General features: G+C 40.9%; 1 protein-coding gene across 2 annotated transcripts in view; it reads left to right on the top strand.

Moving 5' to 3' along the window:
- Nucleotides 1-26,684, top strand: part of LOC146962573 (voltage-dependent calcium channel subunit alpha-2/delta-1-like) — an 83,038-nt gene that overhangs the window by 50,279 nt on the left and 6,075 nt on the right. Inside the window, exons 7-35 of one of the 2 annotated variants that reach the window (XM_085769767.1) lie at nt 271-402; nt 1,167-1,236; nt 1,879-1,929; nt 3,352-3,451; nt 7,546-7,704; nt 8,166-8,270; nt 8,375-8,453; nt 8,786-8,835; nt 9,005-9,094; nt 9,723-9,785; nt 10,511-10,594; nt 10,705-10,779; nt 11,372-11,443; nt 11,574-11,645; nt 11,765-11,826; nt 12,227-12,303; nt 16,104-16,164; nt 16,279-16,385; nt 18,382-18,466; nt 18,551-18,613; nt 19,146-19,261; nt 19,366-19,437; nt 19,832-19,899; nt 20,003-20,041; nt 20,149-20,220; nt 22,780-22,929; nt 24,034-24,086; nt 24,595-24,650; nt 25,939-26,065. In XM_085769767.1, coding sequence (XP_085625893.1) covers nt 271-402; nt 1,167-1,236; nt 1,879-1,929; nt 3,352-3,451; nt 7,546-7,704; nt 8,166-8,270; nt 8,375-8,453; nt 8,786-8,835; nt 9,005-9,094; nt 9,723-9,785; nt 10,511-10,594; nt 10,705-10,779; nt 11,372-11,443; nt 11,574-11,645; nt 11,765-11,826; nt 12,227-12,303; nt 16,104-16,164; nt 16,279-16,385; nt 18,382-18,466; nt 18,551-18,613; nt 19,146-19,261; nt 19,366-19,437; nt 19,832-19,899; nt 20,003-20,041; nt 20,149-20,220; nt 22,780-22,929; nt 24,034-24,086; nt 24,595-24,650; nt 25,939-26,065 — 2,410 coding nt within the window. Of the gene's footprint in view, nt 1-270; nt 403-1,166; nt 1,237-1,878; nt 1,930-3,351; nt 3,452-7,545; nt 7,705-8,165; nt 8,271-8,374; nt 8,454-8,785; nt 8,836-9,004; nt 9,095-9,722; nt 9,807-10,510; nt 10,595-10,704; nt 10,780-11,371; nt 11,444-11,573; nt 11,646-11,764; nt 11,827-12,226; nt 12,304-16,103; nt 16,165-16,278; nt 16,386-18,381; nt 18,467-18,550; nt 18,614-19,145; nt 19,262-19,365; nt 19,438-19,831; nt 19,900-20,002; nt 20,042-20,148; nt 20,221-22,779; nt 22,930-24,033; nt 24,087-24,594; nt 24,651-25,938; nt 26,066-26,684 lie in introns of both variants that reach the window. The other variant, XM_085769766.1, reaches the window with a different exon arrangement.

Below are 26,684 nucleotides of genomic sequence, written 5' to 3'. Positions count from 1 at the left end.
AAATATCTCATCAAAGCAGACTGACGTCAGTTTCAATATGTGTGAGGAGGCTTCCTCAAAGTCGTCAATGTCGGCAGCCTAATACTGAATCTGCGTGTGTGTGGTTGTGCGTGTTAAATTTTCAAGCATGGGTTCTCCTTCCTCAGAATTACTTTTTCAAAGTAAATGGTTTTTGAAAAGCCTTGGCATTTTCTGCTTGTGTGACTTTTATGATTTTTCACTTCTGCACAAATGTGACTCATTTAATCTCTGTTTGTGTGTTTATTCTAGCTACCATCATTTTGAACGAGTTAAACTGGACAGAAGCCTTGGAGGATGTTTTCCGTAAAAACAAAGAGGAAGACCCTTCACTCCTCTGGCAGGTGTTTGGCTCTGCCACCGGACTGGCTCGCTACTACCCAGGTGAGCAGCCCAGCAGCCAATGAGGTTTCTCCGTCTCTAGCCCACTGACTTTTGTGTGGTCAATGATGGAACAAAAAAATTGCTGCCAAAGGGCCGTTTCATCAAGCTGGCGACAGATGTAAAAACACATGCAGACTTCTGTTGGCCGACTTGGTCACAACTCGGTCTCGTGACTGTGGGCTGAGAGAGGCCACACAGTCATGAATGAGTTATTTTATGAAAACATAAACATATGTGTGTGTGAACACCAGCTATGATCATTGTTTTTCCCATAATATTTAAAAAGGTGCAACTGATCTTCATCATCACAAAAACTACAAGTTATGAGAATCAGCTGAATCATGAGGCAATCAGCTTAGACATAAAAACAGGATGCAGTAACAACAACTACCTCATATTTCTTTAGTCTTTACAGTCGCAGCAAGGTCCAGGAAGTCCCTGCTCCAGGAAACCTCCTTAAAAAAACACAACTTGTTGCTTTTACATTTTGGTTTGTGTACAGATTAAATATTTGGACAGGCCAATGAGTACATGTTTTTAATTCCTAAGGTAGAGCCAGACTAAATGTTGCCTCCTGGGTCTTGTTGGATATTTACTTGCACATAGACAATGAGCTGACAGCGGTGGGCACGATTCCTTTACGGTATCAGCTATGCTAAGAGTACAGACATAAAGCATCTTACAGTGGGATCACCTTAGAGCAGTGTGTTTATTCAATATGCTGCATAACTGTCAACCATTTTTTTCCTTCTGCCAAACCCCAGCATCCCCTTGGATGGACTTAAGCAACTCAGAAAATAAGATCGACTTGTACGACGTGCGCAGGCGACCGTGGTGAGTGCAAACACTTGTTATGGGACGTGCAGTTTGTGCTTCTGTGTCTCTTATCATCTCATTGTCAGTCATTATTCTAGTGTTTGTCAAGGGCACACACACAAGCTCATTCAATCTACCTGTGTAATAGTCACATTAAAGATTCATTTGCCAAAACTATATTTGCATGTTACATAAATTGATTGCATATAAGACCTACACACACACACACACACACACAGAGTTTAAAACAAGCAAATCCAGGTCTCTGACCAAAGCCAAACAAACACATCAGAGCACTATGATGATAAAGCTGCTGCAGATCAAAGGGTACCAATTCAAAAGCTTCATTAAATCCAAAAATGATTAAAATATGGCTGGAAGCCACCAATTCTCTTTTAACTAGGTTATTAAATTTCATTACTTGCAAAAGCCCCCTCAGCCCCTGTGTACCCAAACTCTAAACACAGACATGCTGTTTATTTATGAAAGACACTATTAGATGTGCTAAGTCTTTGTGCAGTGTAGAAACAAACATAAAAAAGACATTTTGCATTTTTACAGTCACCTTTATGTCCCTTTTGTGTTTTTGCCACTTGTGTGCACATGTGAATCTCTTTATGTTCTCAATGTCCCCGACCTGTGTGTGTTGTTGCTCACCAGGTACATTCAAGGGGCGGCGTCACCCAAGGACATGCTGATCCTGGTGGATGCGTGAGTGACGACCCCATGATTCATCCATTACAGTCAGATTTTATTTTATTTTTGCACGCCAGATGGCCCTGATGCTAACTCTCTGACTGGCTTCGTCCCGCTGGGCGCTGCTGCTGTACTGTGCTCGCGGCTGCCTCTGCGCTCCTGTGACACTGACGAAACAAAACGCAATCAGTGTATCGGGCAAGCTCATCATTTACAGTCTGGTTGTGTCTTTCTCTGGTTTATGTCTCAAATATTAAAGCTTAGAAGGACTAATATGTTCAGAGAGGATGTTTACATCTTCTTTTAAGTAGCATTACATTACGTAAGTGGAAAGAGCGACCCAAACGTCAAGGATAAGCCTAGAAATGTTCTGTGTTTTCATTATTGTCAATAGTAAAATCCTGATATAGCTCTTGCCTCTGTGCCATAGAGTTCAGTTTTTGTCCAAGAACTGTTAAATAATAGACCATCAGTGGTTGATATGTCTCTTCATTACCATGAACATGGGTACTGTAGTTCATTTCAACTGTACATACATTGTAAAAAAAAAACTCCCTAGCTCACAGAATGTGTATTAACCCACACATGAAATAAGTTTCTTCCTTATTTACCACAAGTTTAACTTAGAACATCTGTTCTTGTTGTGTAGCATTTTTGTCGGCATCCAATAGATTTCTCTGGTAATTTTCACTCGGTTGGAGTTTTCATTATAAATGACACCCATTGCACTGCACCAGGGCTACAATGACAATGCAGCATGATGAATGAGAAACTAAATTTGTCCACTCGTAGCTCTTAACACAGCGCTGGTAATTGGTACTCAAATCTGCCACCGTCACGCTTGGAACTCCTTTTCTATTCTGTCACCTGGAGGAACCAATTAAGTGATATATTTATAGATGTGTCTAGACCGGGCTCATGTTTTCAAGATGGAGAATTATTACATGAGACGTTCATTTTCTGCTAACATTAACAATTTGTATGTAGTTCATTAGCTGTCACATGCCAGTGGCACTCAAATCATGTCATTAACAAGTACTATTGATTTCCTTTTTTAATGTGGTGCGTAAATCTACATCTTAGCTTTCATATTAATGGAAGAAACTTGGTCCCGTATGTGGATATCTCACCAGCAAGCCACATTGCTCTGACATTTGATACAGATAACTGTGATTTGGATACCCATTGACCCTTCCTTCAGCGCCCTGACCAGGCAGATGGTCCGTTATTCTTTGCGCAAAATATCAAAGGGTAAACTGACAGACTAAGGTATTTGTCCTTTAAAAGGTTTTGGTTTATTCACCCGTCTATTCTTTGCCTTATGTGGCAACAAAAAAGTAGCTTTAAAAGAGAACTTACCTAATTTTCACTTTAAATTGTTTGTACCATTTTATTGATTTATGTTGTATGATGCACATCATCTTTTTTTTCCTGCAGGAGTGGCAGCGTTTCAGGTCTCACCCTCAGACTCATCCGAACATCCGTTAGCAAAATGCTGGAGACCCTGTCTGATGACGACTACGTGAACGTCGTCTCCGTGAGTATTCACACAGCTAATACTTGAGAATTTGAACACCAATACAAATACATGTGTCCTATAATAACATTTACTGGAGAAATACTCCATTTTCTATGACTTCAAGTTATAAAGTTGTATGTTTTCTTGTAAAATATTGTCAAGAAAGTTCTTGTGTTTATGTACATGTGCGAAATTTCCAGGTTTACACATTGCTGAATGTTAATGTGGCCATTATTTGTGGCTTGGCTGTTTACATAGCTTCACTCCTGTGGTCTGAGTCATTGGTATAAACATGGCAGTGACCTTTCGAGTGACTTAATTTACCACAGATGGATGGATCTTCATTGTGGCTGCATATGTGCTTGCATGCTTGCCGGCTTGCTTATTTGTCTGACTCAAATCTATGTGTAGCTATGTATGCAGCATGAGTGTGTATGTGTGTTCATGTTTATGTAGTGGTATGTATGGGAGAAATATGTCAAGAGGGTCAGAGCTGAGTCAAAGTGTGTGTGCCTAATAGAGCGGACTCATGACACAATTTGAGCAAACCCTTGGAGTGACGCAAGATAAGTTTGACAAATGAATGTGCGCTGCTTTATGACCCACACATCGCATCAGTGGCTTGGAGTGGAAAAGTCAATATTAGTCAAATTGAAATTCAGTATGGGTCTCAGCTATCAAAGGATTTACTTACATTGCTATCGAGGAAATATTCATCCATCATCATTTAAAAAAGCTCCATGGCCCGGTCATGCTTCCTGGCAATATTAACATTGAAAAGAAAAATAACATGGCTTTTATAAGTGGTTACCGTGGTTATTTGCCTCTGCTCGAGAAATTTGTAAGTAGCCTAACCTAAGATATATTGGAAGCAATCCCGCTAGATGAGATTAGACGTTGAAATGTGAAGGTTACCACTCTAACTTGATTTTGAGCCCTTCGGAGACAGCGCTGGCATCCTGCTCTTTACTCTGTTGCTAAGCAACCAGGAAACCCTGCTGCTGTCTGTTATTTAGTAAGCGTAACTTAAGTTAGCTAATGTTGTTAGCTGTCCAAAGAACACTAACAACACTTTAACACAATTACATATTCTCTGGTGAAACAAATGGAGGGGAATTAATCACCACCAAACTGTCCTTTAGTTTACACTGAAAGTAAGAGGAGAAGCCTCAGTGATCATTGTGTCTGACTGGACAAAGGCACATTGAAAGTAATGAAATAGATGCGTCTGCTGCCAAAATGTCATTTAAGCCTTTTGCCCTTAGTTGCATTTGTTATTTTCCATGATAAATACAATTAAACAACAACACAATGACACTGCTTCCACGTAGCTTTCAAAAGGACAAAGTCGTCTGGCCAAGCATCAAACACGATGACGCTAGCAGGAGGAAGGCAGACATGTCAAACCTTCTGGGTTGAAGTAGAAATCCCATTAAGTTGAGATGTCTTTGTTTAATTTAAGTGAATATATATGTCTCACCTTGTCCACCTACCACTGAAAAAGAAGGCCAAGAACGGAAACAGGCCAACAGTTAGTTTGGGAGATAAGCGTAGAGGAGTGTTGTCGGTCATGGCTTATTCAAGAAAGTAAATGTTTCCCAAATAACTATCATTTTTAAGCTGCTGTCTTGTTTTTTTCATATTTTTCTTGGCTTTCTGTTTATTTTATGTCACAATGGACTCGACATGCAAAAGCAAAATGTCACATTATGGACCTTGACATTTTTGGCACAGGGTGAATAATGTACTTAAAATCTCCTTGATCCATACAGTGTGTAGGCTATCTCTTCTTTGTAATCCCTTTATTCTCTCCTAATGCGGGGAGTGTGGTTATGAATTCATTTTGCAGTCTGCTTTCCAAATGAACCATTAATTACATTTTCTTTCACTTCCTTTAATAACGCAGAGGTTTATGTTTTTGTTTGGAGCTTTCAAATCAACTAAGTGAAAAGGCTTTTGAATTTAATCAAGTCAGGCAGCATCGTAATAAGGATATTGATGGCATCCAGCTCAATTTGTAGACCTTCCAGTAGCATTTTGAAGCTTTTTGAAGGTGCAGTCTGTTGCAGCCTTTCATAATAAAACTGTAATTAAAAGGAACTGGGTCTACTCACAACTCTGATGGGTGCGTGTGGAGCTGTTCTGACTGATTCATTCACCCAGCCAGTACGTTTTTGTGTGATTGTAGACTTTGACAGTTTTTTCCCTGTGATGTGAACATTTATATTTCAGTTGGACTTTTTACATCTAAATCTTTTATTCCTCCTTTTTATGTTTCTTTGACGTGTCTGATTTACAAACATACAGTATATTAGCCATCGTAGTGAATTATTGTCATTACCAGGACTTGCATAAGAGTATGAGTATTAAACTTGTGTTGGGTCCCATCAGACCTCTCGAAATCCTCTTGGGGGGAAGTTTGTAATTTGGTTCTGATTTAAAGCAAATGATAGTGCCAATATTCAAAGACAGCTGCTTGAGTTGTATTGAGTTAAAAATATTGGAGCAAATTTCCATCAAGTCTCATTTAAAACTGACACACTCATCTTTCACTCTATTTGTTCAACAACAAGCTTGTTTGTAGACAAATGTACATTATTCTAAATGTGTCTACAGCAAGCCTGCTCTGCACTGACTTTAAAACTCTGAACTAAATTAATTCCCTTTTAGTATAATTTATATCCAAGCTTTGAGTCTGGATACATATCTGTGTTTGCACTGAAAGGGTCTTGACAGTGTTGTTGTTAGGACAAGTACACAAGCATACAGTGTGTGTGTGTGTGTGTATATATATATAGAGAGAGAGACCATATTACTGTGTCTGTGATATTTTAAGATGTGTGCATTATAGTTAGATGAAGTTCTGGGCTTCACTGTGGTTTATATTAGCGTGTGCGGAGGCGTGCTTCTGTTTAGAGGACAAATGTCTTGGCAGCTATTTGCCCTGAAACTTCCGCCAACATGTTGAATAGTTGGAAAGAGACATTATGAGCCGCAGCATCCTTTGGCGCTCTAAAAACATAAACCCAAGTAGATGGAGAAAAATAGCTCATGGGAACGAGTTCTGTTAGATTTTATCTTTTCCTTGGACATCCTGTTTTTTGTGTGAATCTCTTAACATAGATTTCTTTTTTAGTTCAGGCACATTTTTCTACTCTTTATTCTGTGTTTGGCATATGTTGCAGTGATCTCTGAAATATTTCCTCTTGCACCAGTGAAATTAGCTGTTATTTTGAGCCTGATGGGCCTATAAACACTCACTATTGTTCCGACAGTGCACTTAAAAGCGAGGATAATCTTTTAAAAGCTTGTCCTTACTGGTTGCCAGCTCAATGATGACTTCTGTTTGTGGCTGCCTGTGTTAGTGTACTGCAAAGTTTTTCGGTGATCCCCAAATAAGCGAGCAGCTCACACCTCTGGTGTCTGTGAGTGCACACGTCTAAGAGTGTGTGGGTTTCATGACCATAATTGGAGGGGTACAGTCAAGGCCAAAACAGATGTTGGGTATTAATGAGCCACATCCCAGTCCTCCATAGATGGTGTGAGTCTGTGTATGTTTATATGTGTGTGTGCATGAATTGATTGGGTTCCATCTGTTTCCCCACATTAACTATTCACCAATATTAATCTAAACATACTTAACATGTAGAGTTGTGAAAATGGAGTTACACTAATATCTGTCTCTGTGGCATAACCTCACCATAATCAACATTGTTTTGTTTTTTTTACCTCCTTATGCCACTGTGTTCACGTCCCTACCTGCTCTCCTGCCAATCCTTCCTTCTGCTCCTATAGATCCCTTCGGTTTGTGCAGATTTGATTAAAATTGATTTCATTTCACACAGATTTTTTTTACAACAGCAAGACCAAGAAGTGAAAGTCTCACTAAAGCAGATCTATTTATTTTATTTCCTTTGTTAGTTATTATTTTTCTTTCATAATGGAATCATTTAATCTCTCTTAACATATTGTATTTAAAGTACATCCTATATGTTTAAGGGACATAGCATGACTCTGCAACGAAGGGAAAACAGGCCACATATTTAACAGAAAATATGTGCAAGTGCCTTCCCACCACTTCCCATCATCCCTCCTTCCCTCTTCCCCTCCAGTTCAATGAAAAGGCCACACATGCAGCGTGCTTTCAGAACCTGGTTCAGGCCAACGTGCGCAACAAGAGGATTCTCAAGGACGCCGTTAAGAACATCCTTGCGAAGGGTATCACCAACTACAAAGGCGGCTTCGAGCTGGCCTTTGACCAGCTCTCACAGGTAAGGTGTCAGCGTGGGAGAGCGTGCTGGAATATATCTGTCTGGCTAACATAAGGGATGTAGGAGGGTGTGTGGATGTGTGTAGGTGTAGTGATGTAGAGGACGTCGCTCTCAGTCTGTTGCATTTAATTATCTTACCCAGCAGTGCCCCCTAAAATATGCAGTGTGACACCTCTTAACTTAAATCCACTTAACGCTTCTGTTTATCTAATTTATCATTTTATTCAATTATTTTAAAAAATGATGGGACATTGGACATACTGACAACTCAGTCCCAGTTGTGTCCCCCTGGAAGAGTGAGTATGTGTCGACCTCTTCTGGTTGTTTTGGACAGTGCAGTTTTTTTTCCCATGCTTCTCCTGCTCATATTTCTCCGTTTTGCAACTTCCTCGGCCCTGGATCTGTCTTTCATTTTTCGTGGTTCAACAGATTTTTTTCAAATTTGCCTTCGTATCCCACAGACGAATGTGTCGAGGGCAAACTGTAACAAGATCATCATGCTCTTCACTGACGGAGGAGAGGAAAGGGCGGAGGAGATCTTTGAAAAATACAACCCAAAACAAACGGTAGGACAGACGACACACAATATTCACATAGAAGAATGCAAAAGCTTTTTGTTTTTCATCATATTCAGTCATTGATTTCTACATTTAATTTCCCCCTCTTTCAGGTTCGCATCTTCACATTTTCAGTCGGTCAACACAACTACGACAAGGGACCAATACAGTGGATGGCCTGTGCAAATAAAGGTATGAGGGTGCATCAGAGCTCCACTGATCTTATGACACATCGTCTTCATTCATAAATCTGATGTGAATATATGTGTATGTGTGTTTTGTTTTGTTTTTCTAGGATGAGGTTAAAAAAATAATTGATTACTATGATTGAAATGTAAAGAAATTATTGTTTTAAATTGTTTGCCAGCAGTGTTTGCTTATCAGTGCAATTCCATTATTGGCAAATCCGGTTATTCTTACCAAGAAAGCATATTTTTAGCTTTTGGACATTAGGGTATTGGATAAATGTGAGTATTGTTGCTAAACATGTTGTAATCAGATGATGACTTATTTCTCTGTCTCAGGTTATTACTATGAGATCCCATCCATAGGCGCCATTAGGCTCAACACCCAGGTAAACACATTCACTCTTGTACACACATTGATTTAAACTGTGTATCCCTGCTACTGTGGCTCACTCAACCAGATGTATATTACGCCCTCTTGTGGTTGAATGGCTGCTGTGCAAGTTGAGAAATAAAACTGGTCTCCTTTGTTTTTTGGGTGTTTTTTTTTTACTGCAGGAGTACCTGGATGTTTTGGGCAGGCCTATGGTTAAGGCAGACAAAAGGGCCAAGCAGGTGCAGTGGACCAATGTCTACCTGGATGCACTGGTATGTCGCATGCGTTTCCCATAAGTTTAAGCGAAGACATGAAGAACCGTGAGACAGATGTGGGGGGTTTAAAACTGTGAATGTGGGATATGTATTCACATTTAGGGAATGAAATCTGTTTTTTGTCAGATGAAGAATTTCAGATAAGTCTCGTCCAGTCGTGCCAAACATTTGCTGTTGGCCATCCTGGTAAACTCAACTTCAACCCTGCTACAACCCTGTGTTTGTGAAAGGACAGATTACCGTCATTTCAAACAGGCTACATGGAGCCATTTTTTTTAAAGTGGCGCTTAAGCTTCTGTCAAGATTAACTTTTAGGCGAGAGTGTAGATAAGAAAGCAGACTGGTAAACTGAGCCAAATGGTTTGGATATTGCCATCAGTTTGCTGATAAGACGCTGTCAACTGTTGTGACTGTACTGACCTCCTCAGCACCAGAAATGCATCTGCCTTTTGTTCAGGGTAACTTCTTATTTCTAAGCCGTATAGCTCGCAGTTATACTCACAGTGAATGCAGAGCGAGTGCAGTAAGTCCTCTGTGAATTTAGGCCATGAGAAATGAATCCGACACGAGTGAACTGCTTAAATACTTAATGTATTTACAATTTGTTTTGTGTTTGATCTTCCAGGAGCTCGACCTGGTGATCACTGGAACTCTGCCCGTCTTCAACAAAACCAGCACAGGCTCAAAGGTTGGGAGAAAGCGAGTCAATGTAAATCCCACCTTTTTCTTTTACGTTTCCATTTTTAAATTGCTTGATTCATTCTTTCATTCTGTCTTCCCTCACATCCATCTTTTTACAGCTGACTTTACTGACTAAATTGACTGTGGCTTACACTTTGACCCCATGAGAGTCTGCAGTTTCGTGACACTCCATAATGTGGGCCAGACCAAAAAAAACAAACATACAACATGAATACTCTCAATTATCATCCCATCCCATCCTTTACTTTTATCCTCTGCTTTTCTTGTGGCTCTTCCTTATATCCTCTGTTGACGCTGAGGCCCCTCGAAGCTCTCCCACGTGCCTCCACAGGAAGAGAATCTAGGATGTCTTGCAGCAGGAATCAAAATGAGATCAAACCTGCACATCAGAGAGACAAATGATCCAGTAGCTAAGTGCTTCAAGATGAGTTTACATGTCTACCTCGCAGGTTTCAGGGTTTACCTCCAATACGACTGAACACAAGGCTGGAAATGCCTTGTCAGTGAGTCATGGCGGCCTGTAAGGCTTTTGGGAATGAGACTGACCAGATTTCTGTTGCACTCCATTTCCTTGAAATCATTCAGAGTGCACAGAGGGACTTGACTCATCCAGAAAGAACAACAAGACTCATACACAGGTCTAACAGTGACTCTCTCTGTCTGTCCGTCTGTCTGTCTTTTTTTTTTCCTTTTCTTATTGTTTTCTCTCAGAAATCCCAAAACCAGCTCATCCTGGGAGTCATGGCTGTTGATGTCTCCCTGGAAGATATCAAGAGACTCACACCTCGGTTTACTGTAAGAGCTCACACACAGCACAAGTAACACTGTACAGAAGATACAGTAGATGTCATATTTTGTTCCCTGCTTTCACAGATATCTCCTTCTTTTCTTTCTTTTTCTTGTAGTTTGGACCAAATGGTTACTACTTTGCCATTGACCCTAACGGATATGTGCTGCTTCATCCTAACCTCCAGCCTCTGGTAGGCCGAATCTGTCGCCGATTGATAAAGAAACAACCGAACATTACTTCTTTTTTTGTTTACAGGGACTGTTCCTATGTTGGATTTGGATGTTTCCTATTTTCAGTGAACGAATGTGGTCAGTTATTTTTCTAAAAACCCATTAGGGTCACATTAGCATCAGTCAAACCTGTCAGCAACCCACTGTTACATGTTACACAACACGCTTTGATCACACATGACATTTTAAACATGACAGTTTGTATCACTTGGCTGACATTTCAGTTCCTGTCTTCTTTCTTTCTTTTTTTTATGAATAATTTGATCACATGGCTTCAGGATGTTTGTCGAAACATCCCAATGTGTTTCCCATTGACCTTTTAGATATGCACTCTTCTTGTGAATCGCACACACATTGGTCACAGATGATCACAACATTAAAAAGTCAAGAGTTAACAGTTTGGTCTATAATTTGTTTCCTCTTCAAGGCTACAAAATGTCAGTCTGTTTTTGAAAAGAGAAGATGAGTAACTGCTGTTCATTGCTTACTTTTTCCCCTTTGTACTCAAATGATTAATTGTAAGACTGACTAATTGCTTGCGTTTCCACGTAGACGGCCAAGTTTAATGAACCTGTAACGCTGGACTTCCTGGATGCAGAGATAGAGAATGAGATCAAAGTGGAGGTAGAAAAAATGAATGACCCCAACTTGTATGATTTCATGAGCTCAAATCAGACTCAGTAGCAGTGCAATTTCTCATAATAACAAATTTGGTTATTCTTAACTTTTTTTTTTCTTTCTAAACGGTCAACAGATGCGCACAAAAATGATTGACGGAGAAAAAGGAAGTCACACAATAAATACACTGGTGAAATCCCAAGATGAGGTAATTATTATAATGTTTTTTTTTTTTGATTGCACAGTTTCATAGTTTATGTCGGTAATAAGTGAATCTGCTGATAAACGATTGTGTTTACTGACCAAACCGCCTTCCTTTCTTCAAAGCGCTACATGGACCAGGGTCAGAGGTTGTATACGTATGGACCAGTGAAGGGGACGGATTACAGGTATACGTGCCACAAAGTGATATTCCATTGTATTTGAATAAGTCCTTTTTTTAAACCAAATTACATCCAGAAATTGAGGAGCTCCAGATGCTTCGTGTTGGCAGACTCTAAAAAAATGTCATCATAATCTCATAAAACAATTTTCAGGGGTCAGGAAGTTGCTATAATCTGGTTAGGTGTTTTTGTGTTTTTGGTTGAGCAAGATTGTGTGCACACAGTTACTCAGACTCAGACAATGCAATGCGTATTTTGTGAAAGAATGTGACAAAACAAAGAAATACAGATTCACAGAAGTTATTGGAAAAACAAAATAGATGTAGAACAGAAGGTGAAAAATTACACTGTTTTGATATTTTGCAATGACGTGTTCATGTGTGTGTGTTTGTCTCTCCTCTCTCAGCCTGGGCCTGGTCCTTCCTGAGTACAGTATGCACTACATCAGGGCCACAATCGGTGACACGATCACTCAAGCAAAATGTAAGTTCCACCTTAAATCAGTTGAGCCTCTTGTGCCACCTCTACAGTCTTTAGATAAATAGCACCGGGTGGAAAGCGACTCTAACGTTGTCCAGTCACTGTTCTCCATGTAAGGCTGAGAAATGCTTGTGCCTCAGCTTATGGTTCCTATCCATCATTCACAGCACCCCCCCACCCACACACACACACATACACACACACACACACACATACTGTACATCCACACCACCGCTGCATGCCCTCGCCTCTTGATCGCTATGGTAACACGTACACACACACCCTCAGTTGTGGTACCGTTTCAAAGTTTTTTGTCGCCAGACAGCGGGACGAGCGGCTCCAGTGTCGCCTTTCACACATACAGTACTCATCAATTCATTTAGAGCTCAGTGCCTCACCCTGTGAGTGTGTGTATTTGTACGAATGTGTTTGTCCACAAGTGTGTGTGTGTGTGTGTGTGTGTGTGTGTGTGTGTCCATGCTCAGGCCTAGTGAATGGATACATTGGATCAGACGCTCCATATGTGCAGCGCCGTCGTCTCATGTCTCTTTTGAGTTCTGACTGTTCCCACTAGTAAAAGATGTCATTGACTCATAGTGTTACTCAAAGGACAGTTTTATAGTGTGTGTTAGGATGGAGCCATCCCTGCTTAAGGTCTGTCCGTCTGTCTGCTCTCTGTAGCTGAAACCAGGCTATTCAGCTAATTAATCCATTTAATGAACACATATTTATAGATTTCCATTGACTTGACATGAATAACAACCACTTTTTGAAGCACATGGTTCTTTTTTTTCCGGACTACTCTGTCTACCATACAGGCAGGAATCGACTGCTCTTTATATCACAGAGCTGTAAAAATCAGTTGGCAGCAGCTTGAAGTTTTCTCGACCATGGTAATCCATCACAGTGAACATTTCACCACCTTTCTTTTTTTTTTTCTAGCAGAGTTTCATTAAGTGCAGTTGCGAGCAGGAAGAAAACTCGGTCCGCTTGTGCTCTCACAGTTGTTCCTACAACTGTGTTTTTTTGTTTCACATCTGGATCCAAACATTAAAAGAACATCATTAAACACAGTTAATGACTTAATTTACTAAATGTATCAAAATGTAGAATGAATCTTCAGCATGTGCCAAATCCCTGCGAGTGAAATTAGTTGAACGATAGGTGTTCAATCTAAAACTCAACATGCGCCTGTGAAAATACTGTGTGAATGTAGTTAAAGCAGTGAAGCGTCACACTCAGTGATTACTCAGTTAAAACATGTGAATCTGTAGAAAATCATCTTGACGTTTCAGTGTGTTTGTCTCCTCTGGAGCACATTGTCTTGATTTACATGTGTTTCCCAGGAAATTCACTCGAATCGTAACCATAACCACACTTTATTAATAAAACTTCAACTTTAAGCTGGAATCCACAACGTAACAATCTTGTGTCCACATACACACACACAAACTCACCCTAAATTACCTGAAACACCCCGTGTATCCTCGTCTGGCTCCTTACTTCAACTTTGAGTTGAATTAAGCAACCTTCTTTCCTTCCGTGCTCTCTTTTCCAACTCCCTGTTTCCTCCTCCTCCTGTTTCCCTCCTCAACTCCTGACCAATCCTGCTGTGTTGGACCCCCTGCAGCATTTTTGGGCAAGTATTCTCCTCCTGTGCTTTACCTCTTAACCCATGTCCTGTTCTCACTCTCACATCATCACCACCACCACTACCACCAGACTTTGGATGTAACCTCACTTCTAACTTTTGTGCATCAAATGTGGTGATGGACTCATAAACACTCATTCATTCTCACTATCTGTTGTTCTCTAATAAATAATGACGATTGTGTTTCTCTGAATCAAACTCGCATCTGCTCCCAGAGGCAGCGCTTCGCATGCGATGCGTGCCCACACAGCACGTTGCAGACGGCGCGCGTGTGTGCGTGTGTGTCTGTGTGTGCGCATGTATGTATTTAACCCCCACCTGTTCCAGTGGCCCTCAGATGTGGTTTTGGCTCGAACCCAGTGTAGCAGAAACAACAGAGAACAGGATGTTTGCATTATTTAAAGGTGAAGCCATAAAGGAGAGCTGTAGGTCTGCACCCAAAACATGAGTCGGTGCTTTTCTTTGTTATCCACTCACTTTGAGTTTTACAACTTGGTTAAATAACTCCTAATGAAAGACAGGCTCCCTATTAGGACACTAACTTTCATCTCCTCTGCTCGTCCTTCTGTGTGCTTTGTCATCATCTTCATCTTGTTTGTGGCAGTCCAAGCCAAACTCTTCACAGGACATTGTTAAGCTCTTGCGGTTTTTATCTGAAACTGAAGCTTGACTCATGTCTGTTTTATGCTCTTTCAGACAGCGAATATAAATGTCAATTTGGAAACGTATCATGTCCCAATTCCCCTCTCTACTTGTCATGCATTTGTTAAGTCGTCACCACTTCTCGTCTCGCACGTTTCTGTGTGTGCGAGATTGATTCGTGCTGAAATCCAATTCACACTTTGGGCGAATTTGAGCTGCGTTTCGTGGATATTTTACTGACTCAAAATATTCACAGAACTGGCAGGAATGTCATCGTCAGTGTGAAAAAGCGTGCAAGGCTGGAGGAAATATATGCAGTCGTCACTCCCCCCTAAAAAATCTCCCTGCTATCCATCATTACTAGATACTTTGTTGGATTAGCAAGCGGTGACCGAATATCAAAGGAAAACCACATGGGGGCAATTATCTCCCAATCGTGAACACCAAAGAGGACAAGGAGTAGCCCATGTCGTCATGAGAAAATCTGCCGCACTGTATAATCAAGTGTCGACACAGTGCGCTTTGGAGAATGTCAAAGGAACGTAAAGGTTATGAGCTGCGGTTAATTTTTCCTCAGTTCATATTCTGATGCGAATACATCAATGAGGAGCAGTAAGTCCTCGGATTTACTGTATCACCGAAAGAATGCTAATATTAATGCTAAGAAAACTTCTAAATCATCACTTTAAACACTCGTGACCACATTTTTAAGCCTCTCCATCAGCACTGTCTCCATTTACATCCAAAGGCCTAAAACCTTTTGTTTGGAATGCAATATTTCTATTCAGGACTCGCTCTGTGAATAAAATATTGTGTCTCCTTTGACCCCTGTGGTTTTACCCTGTCTTTTTTTCCCTTTCTTTTCCCTCTCGTCTTTAACCTCCCCGGGGGCTGATTCTCTTGTTCGCTCACTTTCTCTCTGCCGGGATTTTTTTCCACTCCAGGGAAAAATGGCAAGTATTTTTTTTATTCCTTTTACTTTCATCTCCCTCCTGTTTTTTGAGCCTTGTCGGTCATTTTTACCCGGCATGTCTGGCCAAGTCTATTCTGGTCCTTCTTATTTATACCTGATTTGTGCAAGGCCGAGCTCTATATCTGTACAGTGTAAAACTGTCTTAAGCTTCAGTTAGTCCGTTTTTATGAGTTTGGTTTTTAATTTCCCTATTTTGTCTTAAAGTACCAGCCACTCACTTTACAAAGCTCCTCTGCATATTAACTGAATATCGTTTTATTGTTTTTAAAAGGAAAGCGTAGAAATGCTAATTATATGGAGCTATGATGCTGATTTTCATTTCTTTTTTTTCATTCCTGGCTAGACATGAAATCTCATTTCAGTTTTTGGTCCCTGTAGGATTTCTCTTTTACTGGTGCACTGTTAAATATTCAACAGGTGTTAGCACTCTATTCAAAGGAGCTCAGTTTCATCTGTGTAAATTGATTCTTTAAGCTTGATATTAATTAATCTTGATCTAAAATGGGAAACTCATAATACTTTGTACCTTTTCATTAGTTTCTGAAAGCCTGCTTGCGGACAAGTTTGATGAATACGGCTATACGTTTATTGCACCGAGGTAAGATGACATTTAGTTTATTAAATTTCAATTACTGATTTTTTTTAACATGACTGAATAGCATTTTTATTCTTCTTACATTAGCTCACTATGAATGACTTTTGTTTCCCATAGGGAGTACTGTAAGGACTTGAAGACACCTGACAAGAATAAAAACAACACCGAGTTCCTCATGGAGTTCAACGCTTACATCGACACAAAGACTCCTAACAACCCCATGTGTGAGTATCTACAGTAACTTACCTCTTTCCATCTTAAACACTCCTGGTGCCATCAGCTGTGACATTTTCATTAAAGATTCAAAGCTTTTACACTGGATCTGCATGTACTGTGCAGCACTTGGACCTCACTCTCACTACAGACTCCTATTTACATGTCAAAGAGCTGCTGAGCCTCTCGGTGTTTGCTGTAGTATGAATATGTGAATGAATCTCAGACATCTGGCCTGGCATCGAGGTGTGCATTGAACATTTTAATGGAGGAGCGCCAACCGAAACCCATTCCCCCCAGAGGTCTCTCTTTCCAGTGAAACCCAGGTCTGGCTGGATGGTTTGCTGTGCATGACCAGGCAAAGCTTTGTAATGTGGAACCCCTGAGTTCGTGTTACCCATTTGATGCTAACTCTAAAAGCCTGACCATCACACGCCTAAGTGCACATGTGTGAGGTGCGTCGGCTTAGATGCGACACAGGCGCGCCCGCACACACACACACACACACAATATTCACCAGTAATATTCCTTCCACACCCCACCTACAGCCGCTCGACCTCATCCAATTACTGTGTGTTTGTGAGAAAGAGCAGGACACGTCAAGCCAAGAGCGCGAGCGGAGCAATAAAACACAAATCAGGGCCCAGTTGACCTTCTCCCAAACATCTGACCAACGCATTAACATCCTTGCCATTTCTTGCATACACTCATTGATATGCATCGCTCAGTTTTTGTTGCCTGTTGAGTAAAACAAAAGGTCCCCAGATATTCATAAAAGAATCCTTTATTTTGTCCCGCAGTATAATTTGATGCGTTGCATTGAAGAACTTCACTTCAAACATCTCCACATGATCACGCCAATAAAACTTTTCACCCAATTGAAATATTTCTTTCACCATTATTACCTGCTAGTTTAATGGAGTCCATAGGGAGCGTCGAGGGAGAGAAAGGGAGAGAGAGGGAGAGGAGTACGGTCCATGTGGACTATTGGCAGCTCGAGTATCATTACACGCTTTACTTGGTTAAGCCACTGCAGTGGCGAAGAAGTTGAAGTACATTAGGAATTCCTGGGCTGCCTTCAATAAAGGATCCCTAATGAAAACCACTGGACACGGAGGGAAGGTGGGGTGGGGTGGGGTGGGAGAAATAAAGTGTTACACCAGCTGTTTTCTCTGATGTGTGTGGTGTGTCATAAAGGTTGGAGGAGGTGGTGGGGGCGTATCGACGAGCCTCAACGTTAATGGACTGAAGCGGGTCGTCGGAGGGTTCAAAGGGACGGACACGGCCCAAAAAATGGGCGAACGGCTTTTATCGCCTGTTATGTTTGTCATGTGGTCTTGTCGGATGTCTCAGAAAATAATTTGTTACACCTATATCAACCCGGCACCTACACCTCGCACCTTGCCAGCATCAGACACGTTTGTTTAATCTTTTTCGAAATTAAATACATATTTCATTGGAAGTCGGTTTGGTTGCGTCAGTTTCATTATTGGACCGAGTCTGTTTCTGTTTTGTTTCACAGGACATTTTGAGATATAACCTTTTTCTTCACAGTCTTTTCTTCTTTTTAAAAAGTGGAAGAAAAAAAAGGTTTCTCTCTCAGTTGGATTCTGTTTTGTTTGTTTTGTTGCGTTTGCTTGCATTTGGACCTTCCACAGGCTTCAACATGTAGCAATATATCAAGTGAAGTTTATTCCCATTTGAAACTCGATTTGACATTCATTATGGATGCCTGAAATGTGATGTAAATGTTTCCTTTTTCTTTTCCTTCCTTCTCTCATTTTTCTCACATTATTACATTATTGTTTGGTTCTCTGTTGAATTACATTTTCTGGCACATTGCCGTCGCAGCTTTCTGGCTACAACAAATTTACAACATCTTTTTTTTTTTTTTGCTAAGATGAGACACTCTGGAGAGCTGATGTCTGACTGATCGAGGATCGAGCATTCAAACGCTTCAATGCTACTCAAAGATTGAAGCTGAACTTTGTTGTTTTTGTTGTGTAGGTAACGTGGAGCTGGTGAACAGATTGCTCCTAGATGCCGGCATCACCTCGGATCTGATCAAGATTTGGAAACAGACCGAGATGCAGTAAGTCGAGCACAATTATATTTTTTCCAGCACAAATGTGGTTGTGATTTGTGGTTTTAAAGCTTCATCTTCTCTGCTTGTCAGGTTCGGTGTCATCGCCAGATTTGTTGCCACTGATGGAGGAATCACTCGGGTCTTCCCCAAAAGGTTTGTGTCTGTGTGTGGGTTGATTTAGGTGCATGGGAGGGAGTAGATAATGTTTGGGATTTTCCTGATAAGAAAAAGTGATGTGGTCAGACAAGAAAAACACATCTTAGATGGTTGAGATGGTTTTTAATGAACCAGATCTTTTGAATTCCATTTCATCCATCAGCTGCTACAGTCCACAAGGTTTATACCTCATCTTGTTTGAAGTCTTTAAATCAAGCAACAAATGCACTAAGTTGGTAAAACCGAGGACTGTAAATGTCCCACATATAAAAACAGATTGTCAAATCAGTTTGAAAATGACCAGTGAGGAACTCCAAATCAGTCACATGACATTTTTTGACTGACCAATGGTGGACATATGATCAGTCAGTTAGGGGCATTTGCCATTATCATACATGAAAAAACATGGTGATTAGGAATGGGTCTATAGTTGCTAAATGTATCTAAGACATGGTTTGGGTTCTCAGACAATTGCTAAATTGTGCGTTTGTGTCCATGTGTGTGTTGTTTTGTGTGAATGCCTTCACAGTGCCGGGATGTACTGGAAAGAAAAAGCAGAGACGTACGAGTCGAGTTTCTATAAGCGCAGTTTAGACAATGATGTGTACATCTTCACTCCTACGCCCTACCCCCAAAAAGAGAACAGTGAGTAACGGCCACCATGTGGAGTATGTGTATTTGTGTGTGTTTTCATTTATGTATTTGAACATACAGTACACACAGTGATTCTGTTGTCCATCTTCTTGCAGCGAGCGACGACTCGGTCCTGGTGAGCAGAGCAGTAAACCTCCAAATTGATGAAATCACAGTGAAACCAGCTGGTGAGGACACACACACATACACACACACACACACACAGAGAGACTGAGGGGAGTGTATTTACACATTTATACGCATAATTTCTCATATTGAATCGCTCTCTATGACATTAACACATAAACACACACATACATTTGCAACCCTATAGCTTTAAACCTATTCATGCCTCTGTTGTTTCTGACACACTCTCCAGCTCTTATTCAAAGTCTGCTACTCCTCGTTTGTCTATTTTCCCCCTCCCCTTGACACATGCACACAAACACACACAAACCACACATCAGGTTGTCTCGTCTCCTCTGATCCGTGGCCAAGTTTGCGTTTTCGAAGTTCAGAGAGTAAAGTTGACGTAGAGGTCCAACATGATGTAGGATGTCTGGCTTTTGTGTTTTATCCCAGTGGTCGGCGTGATGTTGGACAAAAGTGACTGGATGGCCAGATTCATCAACACGACGCAGAGGATGAATGTGAGTATTTTTCTGTCCGCACGACACACACATGTGTGCACGGACACACACACGATCCAGACTGTGGCTTTCATCACTCTGCTCGCTCCACTGTGTTTTCCAGTGCAATGATGAGATCTGCGGCTGTCAGAGAGACGATGTGGTAAGAGCTTTAATTGAATATTTTCATGCTTCATAATTCAGCAGTTATTTATAGATACGAATCATGGGGGGAGTGCAACGCCAGTTCATTCCTCTCTCTCTCTCCAGTACGTAGACTGTGTCATTCTGGATGACGGGGGCTTCCTGGTGATGTCCAATCGAGATCAATATAATGATCAGGTAGGTGCTGCGTTTTACTACCACTCACAAAAATGTAGCTTAAGATATGTTATACTACATAAAGTTATAAAACACCCCTAGTGCATACTACTAAAATGTAGCACTATTATCTAATTAGACACCTTTTAAAGCAGGTTAATAGGTGAAGCATCAATCAAACTATTTACTTCGGGTTTATAGCTCAGGTTTAAGTTGTAATTTAAAAAGAAAAACAGTTTTCTGTGTTGCTTATTATTCCTTTATTGTGCTCATGGGTCTCACAGTTTCTAACACTCCCAGCAGGTCAGCAGTTATAAATATGAAAAAGTAGTTAATTAAGGTTATCCTATCTTGATTTGTAAGTGTCTATAATATTTCAGCTCTTAAAATGTTTCACACGACCTGGCAACACAGAAGATGATATCATCAGTGACTTACACCAGATCTATCAGCATTAGCGAAGGGTTATTGACTATAAATAGGATGATGAAACATCTTTCCAAAGGTTGCGTCATTAGAAATTTAAAAGGATTATTAACAGTTTATTCAACACAGAGGAGCAGTAATGGAAATCTTCTGTACATTTAGGCATAATGGACTAATTAGCTCCATAATTCATGGAAAAATGCTCCACATGACAGTTTCCCCTCTGTTTGATTCATATTTTGGGATGTTTTATGACAATCTAGTGATTCATTTAATCTGTAAATATTGTGTTTTTAACAGCTTTCATACACACATTATCTCTTCCCAGACTGGAAGGGTTCCAAGCTCATATGTATGGTCACCTGTGGTCATGAGACATGATCACAACTGCGCCATCTCCTTGAAAACTGAGCAAAGCCCGTACATGAAGTGCAATTGAGTCGAATTTCAATTGAATTTCAGTGGAAATCCTTTTTGTGTATGAAACACTCACCTCACTGACGTTATAGCACTTCTAAAGTTTTGATTACTGCACTGAAGTCATCTATAAAAACTTCATAATCTAAATGACACTCAGTTTGTCCATAAATGTTCAAACCTGAGGCAATACCTTCACACCTGTTGTGAACTCAGAATCAACCATAACAACCTGAACTAAAATAAACCAATGAAGCCTCTCAAATGCAATGTGACACATTTTTTTCCAGTAACTGACAGATGCACGTGTAAACACCTACAGTATACAGTAAGCACGCTCGTTTCTCCCCGCTCCTCTTCGCCCTTATCCTAAACACTCAGAGCGGGCCCCTGCTGTCGTCTGAGTAAATGTTTTTTCATGCGGCCTCGGCCCCTTCCTAATCAGGGCTGGGTGTGCGCTGGATAAATCAGTGGCCCTCTGAAGTTTGGCAGCGGCACTAAAACCCGGGGTCCTGAGGCCTTGTTTGGAAAAGGCCGTGTGCCCTCAATCATATTTCCTACAGGAGCGAAGTCTCTCTCGCTCTGTAAGCTTCTCTGCTTTCTCTGCCGCTTTATGTCTTTCTCTCTCCGGCTCGTTCTCTTTTCTTTCTCCACGTCCCTCAGGGAGTCTGCAGCCAACAGGGTTGTGACTGTTAATTCATTATTTGTGTTATTGCACAGGGGAAGGAGTGAAGGCTTCCTTTACCTTATAGATTGGAAGATTTATCCTTTGGCTGTTGGACTTAAGGAATGGATATGTGAATGACGGCTTGTTAACAGTGACCTTACAAAGTGCATGGAAAGGGATAGTTTGTGCACATATACATGCATTCAAGTGCATGCAAAGCTCCACATCTTTCAGCAAAAACACACAGATGAATATTACTAACTTTACATATTACCTCTTAGATACACAAGTACTTAAACACTCCCGTGCACGCGGTGGTGTCACACCTCTTAGACGCCGAGACAAACTACTTCCTCTGAGTAGAAATTTATAGTTGTGCTGTGAACTGTGTTAATCAGATTAAAGTGAGGTCCATCATCCTGGTTTGAGGGAGATTTACTGTGTGTGTGTGTCTATAAATTTACTGTGAACATTTTCTGCACATGTTTACACATTCTTGGCTGTTTTGTGCATGTGTTTTACATAGATTTAACTGCTGCGAGCCCAAAGTATAAAAGTGTTTAAGCACTCTGTAAATGAGAAATATTGAGGAAATCCTCAGTCCCTGACACACAATGTGCAAGTTAAAGTTTTTTTTTTTGCTCACACAGAGGGTTCAAACATTTCTCAGTGGACCCTTGTTACTGAAATTGTTTCCTCTATGAATCTGTGAGGTCATATGCTGGTACTGAGGCGTAATAATGGACGAAGGGTTGGTTTACATTATTGTGTGTTAAAAAGACGGTGTTTTTTAACGAAGTCTGGTGTGGTTATGTGTTGTAGAGTTTCTATTTGACTGCACACATATATTATTCAGAGATATATTATTTTCTACTTCCATTGTGGGTCACCTTATGAAATTTTAATCCTGTGTTAAAGGTTCATGGATATGAAACTATTTTTTTGCAGAAGGAAAGTAAAGGTTTCAGAGCTTTTGGTCATTTTAGAAATATGCTCCCAATTTTGTGCCAGTGACTGTCTATCCCTTTAACATTTTCTACTTCCTTCTACATTCTCCTTCCTTCTATTAGATCGGACGTTTCTTTGGACTGATCGACCCCGCCCTCATGAGAAGCCTGAACGACTCCCTGTTCACCTTGAAGCAGACCTACGACTACCAGTCGCTCTGTGACCCCAAGAAGGGCGGCAAGACGGATGCAGGCTTGCGATCCGTCTATGTGGTGAGTTACATAAGCCAGAGATTTTATACACACACACACACACACACAACCTACCGCACACACTTAAGCACCACATCCCCTTCACATACATGTTCACACATTTTGATATCCATACATTTACCCATTCATGAACATACAGACAGATGCAGAAGTACACATGAAGCCTTTTCTTTTTACTAATAAGTGCTCCCTCACACGCCCATGCTTACACACAAACCATCACTCACCAGGGAGCCATAAATCTGTGTGGAGCAGATGAGAAGGGAAGCAGAGGGTATGGTGAAAGTGTTAGAGCGGGAGTTGCAGTAACAGTAACAGGATTAGGTGGTCTGGCGTGCTTGGCTAACACACCAAGCGATGTAGAAAGCGGCACTGTTTTTCATCACTTACGAAACACACTAGTTGAAGTGAAATGATGCAGATTTTGGGCAGACAATCCCCCAGAACGGATGGATTGGTCTCAGGTCCTGAGGGGTTGATGTTAGTGGTAGCGCGAGTGAGGTTGAGGTAATAAATTGAAACAAAAGAAAAGAGGAAGGGGTTTAGTTTGGGCAAAAAAACAGACAAATTTCCACATAATTTCCTATCTATGACTTTAAACACGGACAGTATGCCAAGGTGAGATGAAAGCAGGACGCACCTTCTGATCAAAGCCACCGTCAACAACTGGTGATGCCTCTAACACGGTTAGTTAAGACTGCCTGATGACTCAACACACCGTCAACTGAAGGGAAAGGATACAGCCCTGATTGACCAAAATAAGGCCCTCGCATGCTAAGTTTAATCAAAACAGCATGTTGGGCCTTTTATTTAAACCGTGTGCTACTTTGTTTTCTCACTAGCCCTTTGTTTACATATTTATACTTGCGTCTGTCGAGGGGGATTGTGCACTAATTTCCTCCGAGAGGGAAGAAAATAAAATCTCTGGCCGGACCTTTTGGTCTGTGTGCCTGGCAAAAGTGAACTGTCTGCAGCCACTGTAAACACAAGCAGGATGTTCAGGTTTGGAATCAGCCAGCTCAAAAACCATTTGTTACACAATTCATTATAGTCATAATTTTGTTTTCTTCTGATCCATTTTCATTTTTGTTTTTCTCCTCTCAGCCCACAATAGCAGACATTTTGAGTTTAGGATGGTGGGCGACGGCTGCAGCCTGGTGAGTTCGAAAAAAAAATTATTTTTCTTTTAACCTTTTCCAATATGGTTGGTATTAGTGTCATCCCATTTTTTACTCCCAGTGATGAATAACAAAATAACAATATAAAACCAGAAATGTGATTCCTTAACTTCAGATCCTAATGGAAAGCAGGCAGGGATTTGCTCCTCCAGGATGGATGTACTGTATAGCATCTGTTTAATAGTTGAATTATTCCCAAGGCAGTCGACATTCCACAAAATCTTCACTTGATTTATACTCTTGTCTTTATGACTTGATGTCATTAACAGCTTGTTTTACCATAAGTCCAATAAAAATTTCGTATCTGGTCACACACAATGTGGTCGTATTTAGAGTTAAGTCATAGCGTACAAGACGTTTTGATGAAATCCTTTATGAGGTTCAGCATGTTTTGAGGTTTTGAATCGTGTTAGCAACTACACTGATGATTTTCTATAAGATGTTATCCACTTTGTCATCCTTGGGGTTTGTTTTTTTTTGTTATTAGGTCAATACTGCAACAGATACTGGTCAGCATCACTTTCCCCAACTTCCTGGACGCAGGTGAGAGAACCCAGATAAAAGAGAAGTGCTTTGCTACTCCAAACAGTGGCTTCATTGTATAACTTGAATGTCATTAAGTGTTTTCTTAGACAAAGGAAAAAAAACACACTGTCTGGGAGCAGTTTATTTATCCGGGAAATCTCTATCAACACTAACAAGGAACATGTAGTGTCACAATAAAAACAGTTAATCTCTTTTTCTGAGGAAGATGGATGTGAATTGAAAACATCTTGTTTGTGAGCAATGTTTTCATGATGTGCTAATGTGCTCTCATAAAATTCAGATTTCCAACAGATCTGAAACAAAACAAAAGGTCAACATGTCTCTTCATAATTGATTTAAGATTATTCTTAAGAAATGTTTTGTAGCTCAGAATACTCAAAAACCAAATCAACGGAGACACCACAGAGAATAAGTGAGAAAATTGGAGCGAACCAACTGTTCAGTGCATGAGCGGAGGAACAACGCAGTAAGAGCCAGGCTTAAGCACCATGGAGTCTGAAAAGTCTGCTGCAAAAATTGAAATCCAATATGCTCTTTTGCATCTGGATGTACAGTAGGAGTCAGACAGTCAGCTGATGTTGGCACGGATGCATCTTTCTTCTTTTCTTTTTCAAGTTATTTTGTACCACTACAGATCCACGAGGCTGATGGACAAAGACTTTAAAAGCTCAACTGCTCAGTTGCTGCTCTTATTTCATTAATGGCCGAAATGACATCAGTGTTAATGACGAGTCCTCGGAGGCTTAAAGCTTCTGTTGAAGTATCTTTCAGCTCATTGTTTTGGTTTTATCACCCAGAATTCCACAGTTTTAGGTCACTCTCACCGAGCTTATCGAGGAGCAGTGGGCAGCTGCTAAGAAAAGTCTCAATAATCAGACGAGTTTGTGGAGCATTTAGCAGGTAAAGTTAGGCATTTCCCTCACGAGTTGGAGGAGACCAAAAATGAGCTAAAAGGAGGAGTTTGTCCACCAGAGGGTCGGTGGCTCGATCGCTGTGTATCAAAGTGGCAAAATGAAACCCCACATAGCCCCTATAAGCTGCTGCATCAGTGTTTGAGTGTGTGTATGGCTGTCATGTATGCATGTGTGCAAATAAGTGTGTCTGCCAAATGCTCTTTGACTGGTAGATACAGTAAGGAGGCAGTCGCTTGCTTATATTTCTATCATTTCTACCAAATGGAAAGTTTTCGTATTTAATATTTTTTTCACTACATTTTACATTTCAGCAGCAAAAAATGCATTTCTACATTAAACATGTTTTGATGTAATCATGTGTTCTTCTACAGCTGAAATGGATGATGGGGTGTCCGATGCCTTGACTAAAGAGGTCTGCATCACCAAACAGACTCAGTATTTCTTTCTGAACAACAACGTGTCTTTCAGAGGCTCAGTCGACTGTGAAAACTGCTCCAGGTAAAAGTTTCAAAACCACTCCCAGAGTACAGCTAAAGTCCAAACACCTTCCTGACCCGCAGTGATACATTTGCATCCATGAGATACAAATGAAGTCCCTAAGAGGTGGCGCTCGAGAGAAAGAGAGAGGCAGGGCCGTAAAAATTCACATGCCATGAAGGTGAAGTCAAGTCACTCGCACGGACCACCGTCTTGACCGACTGTGCACTTTGCGCGCGTGTGTGCGTACGCCGTTTTAAGGCCCCCTCGTGCCGGCTAATGGAGTGCCTGCCCGCATGCCGTGCGGCGTTCCTGCACATTAGCCGCACACACGTTTCTTTTTAACGACCGCCATAAAAAAGCAGAGAAAATCATTTGTGCACCAGCGACATGTGGGTTTCAGTAAAGGTCTTGGACGACAGTGGGGTGGCACAGCAGGTTTTTGTCCCCTTAGGAATAGAAGCAGTTAAGGAACTTGATTTAGTGACCCACGGTGTTCTTTTCATTGTGTTTGCAGACTTGGGGGGTTGTGTTCAAGATTAAAGGGTTTGTGGAGTGTTGCTTAGTCATGTATGAGGAGTAATTACTGTCTACTTTCGGAGCTCCTCTGTGAAAACGATATTAAAGTAACAGACTAGAC

This window comes from Trachurus japonicus, chromosome 23, assembly GCF_045865225.1.
Source record: "Trachurus japonicus isolate A0001 chromosome 23, Traja_1.0".
Classification (NCBI taxonomy): domain Eukaryota; kingdom Metazoa; phylum Chordata; class Actinopteri; order Carangiformes; family Carangidae; genus Trachurus; species Trachurus japonicus.
Note: the sequence above shows the minus strand (reverse complement) of the source record. Positions and strands in the feature narration are given on the sequence as shown.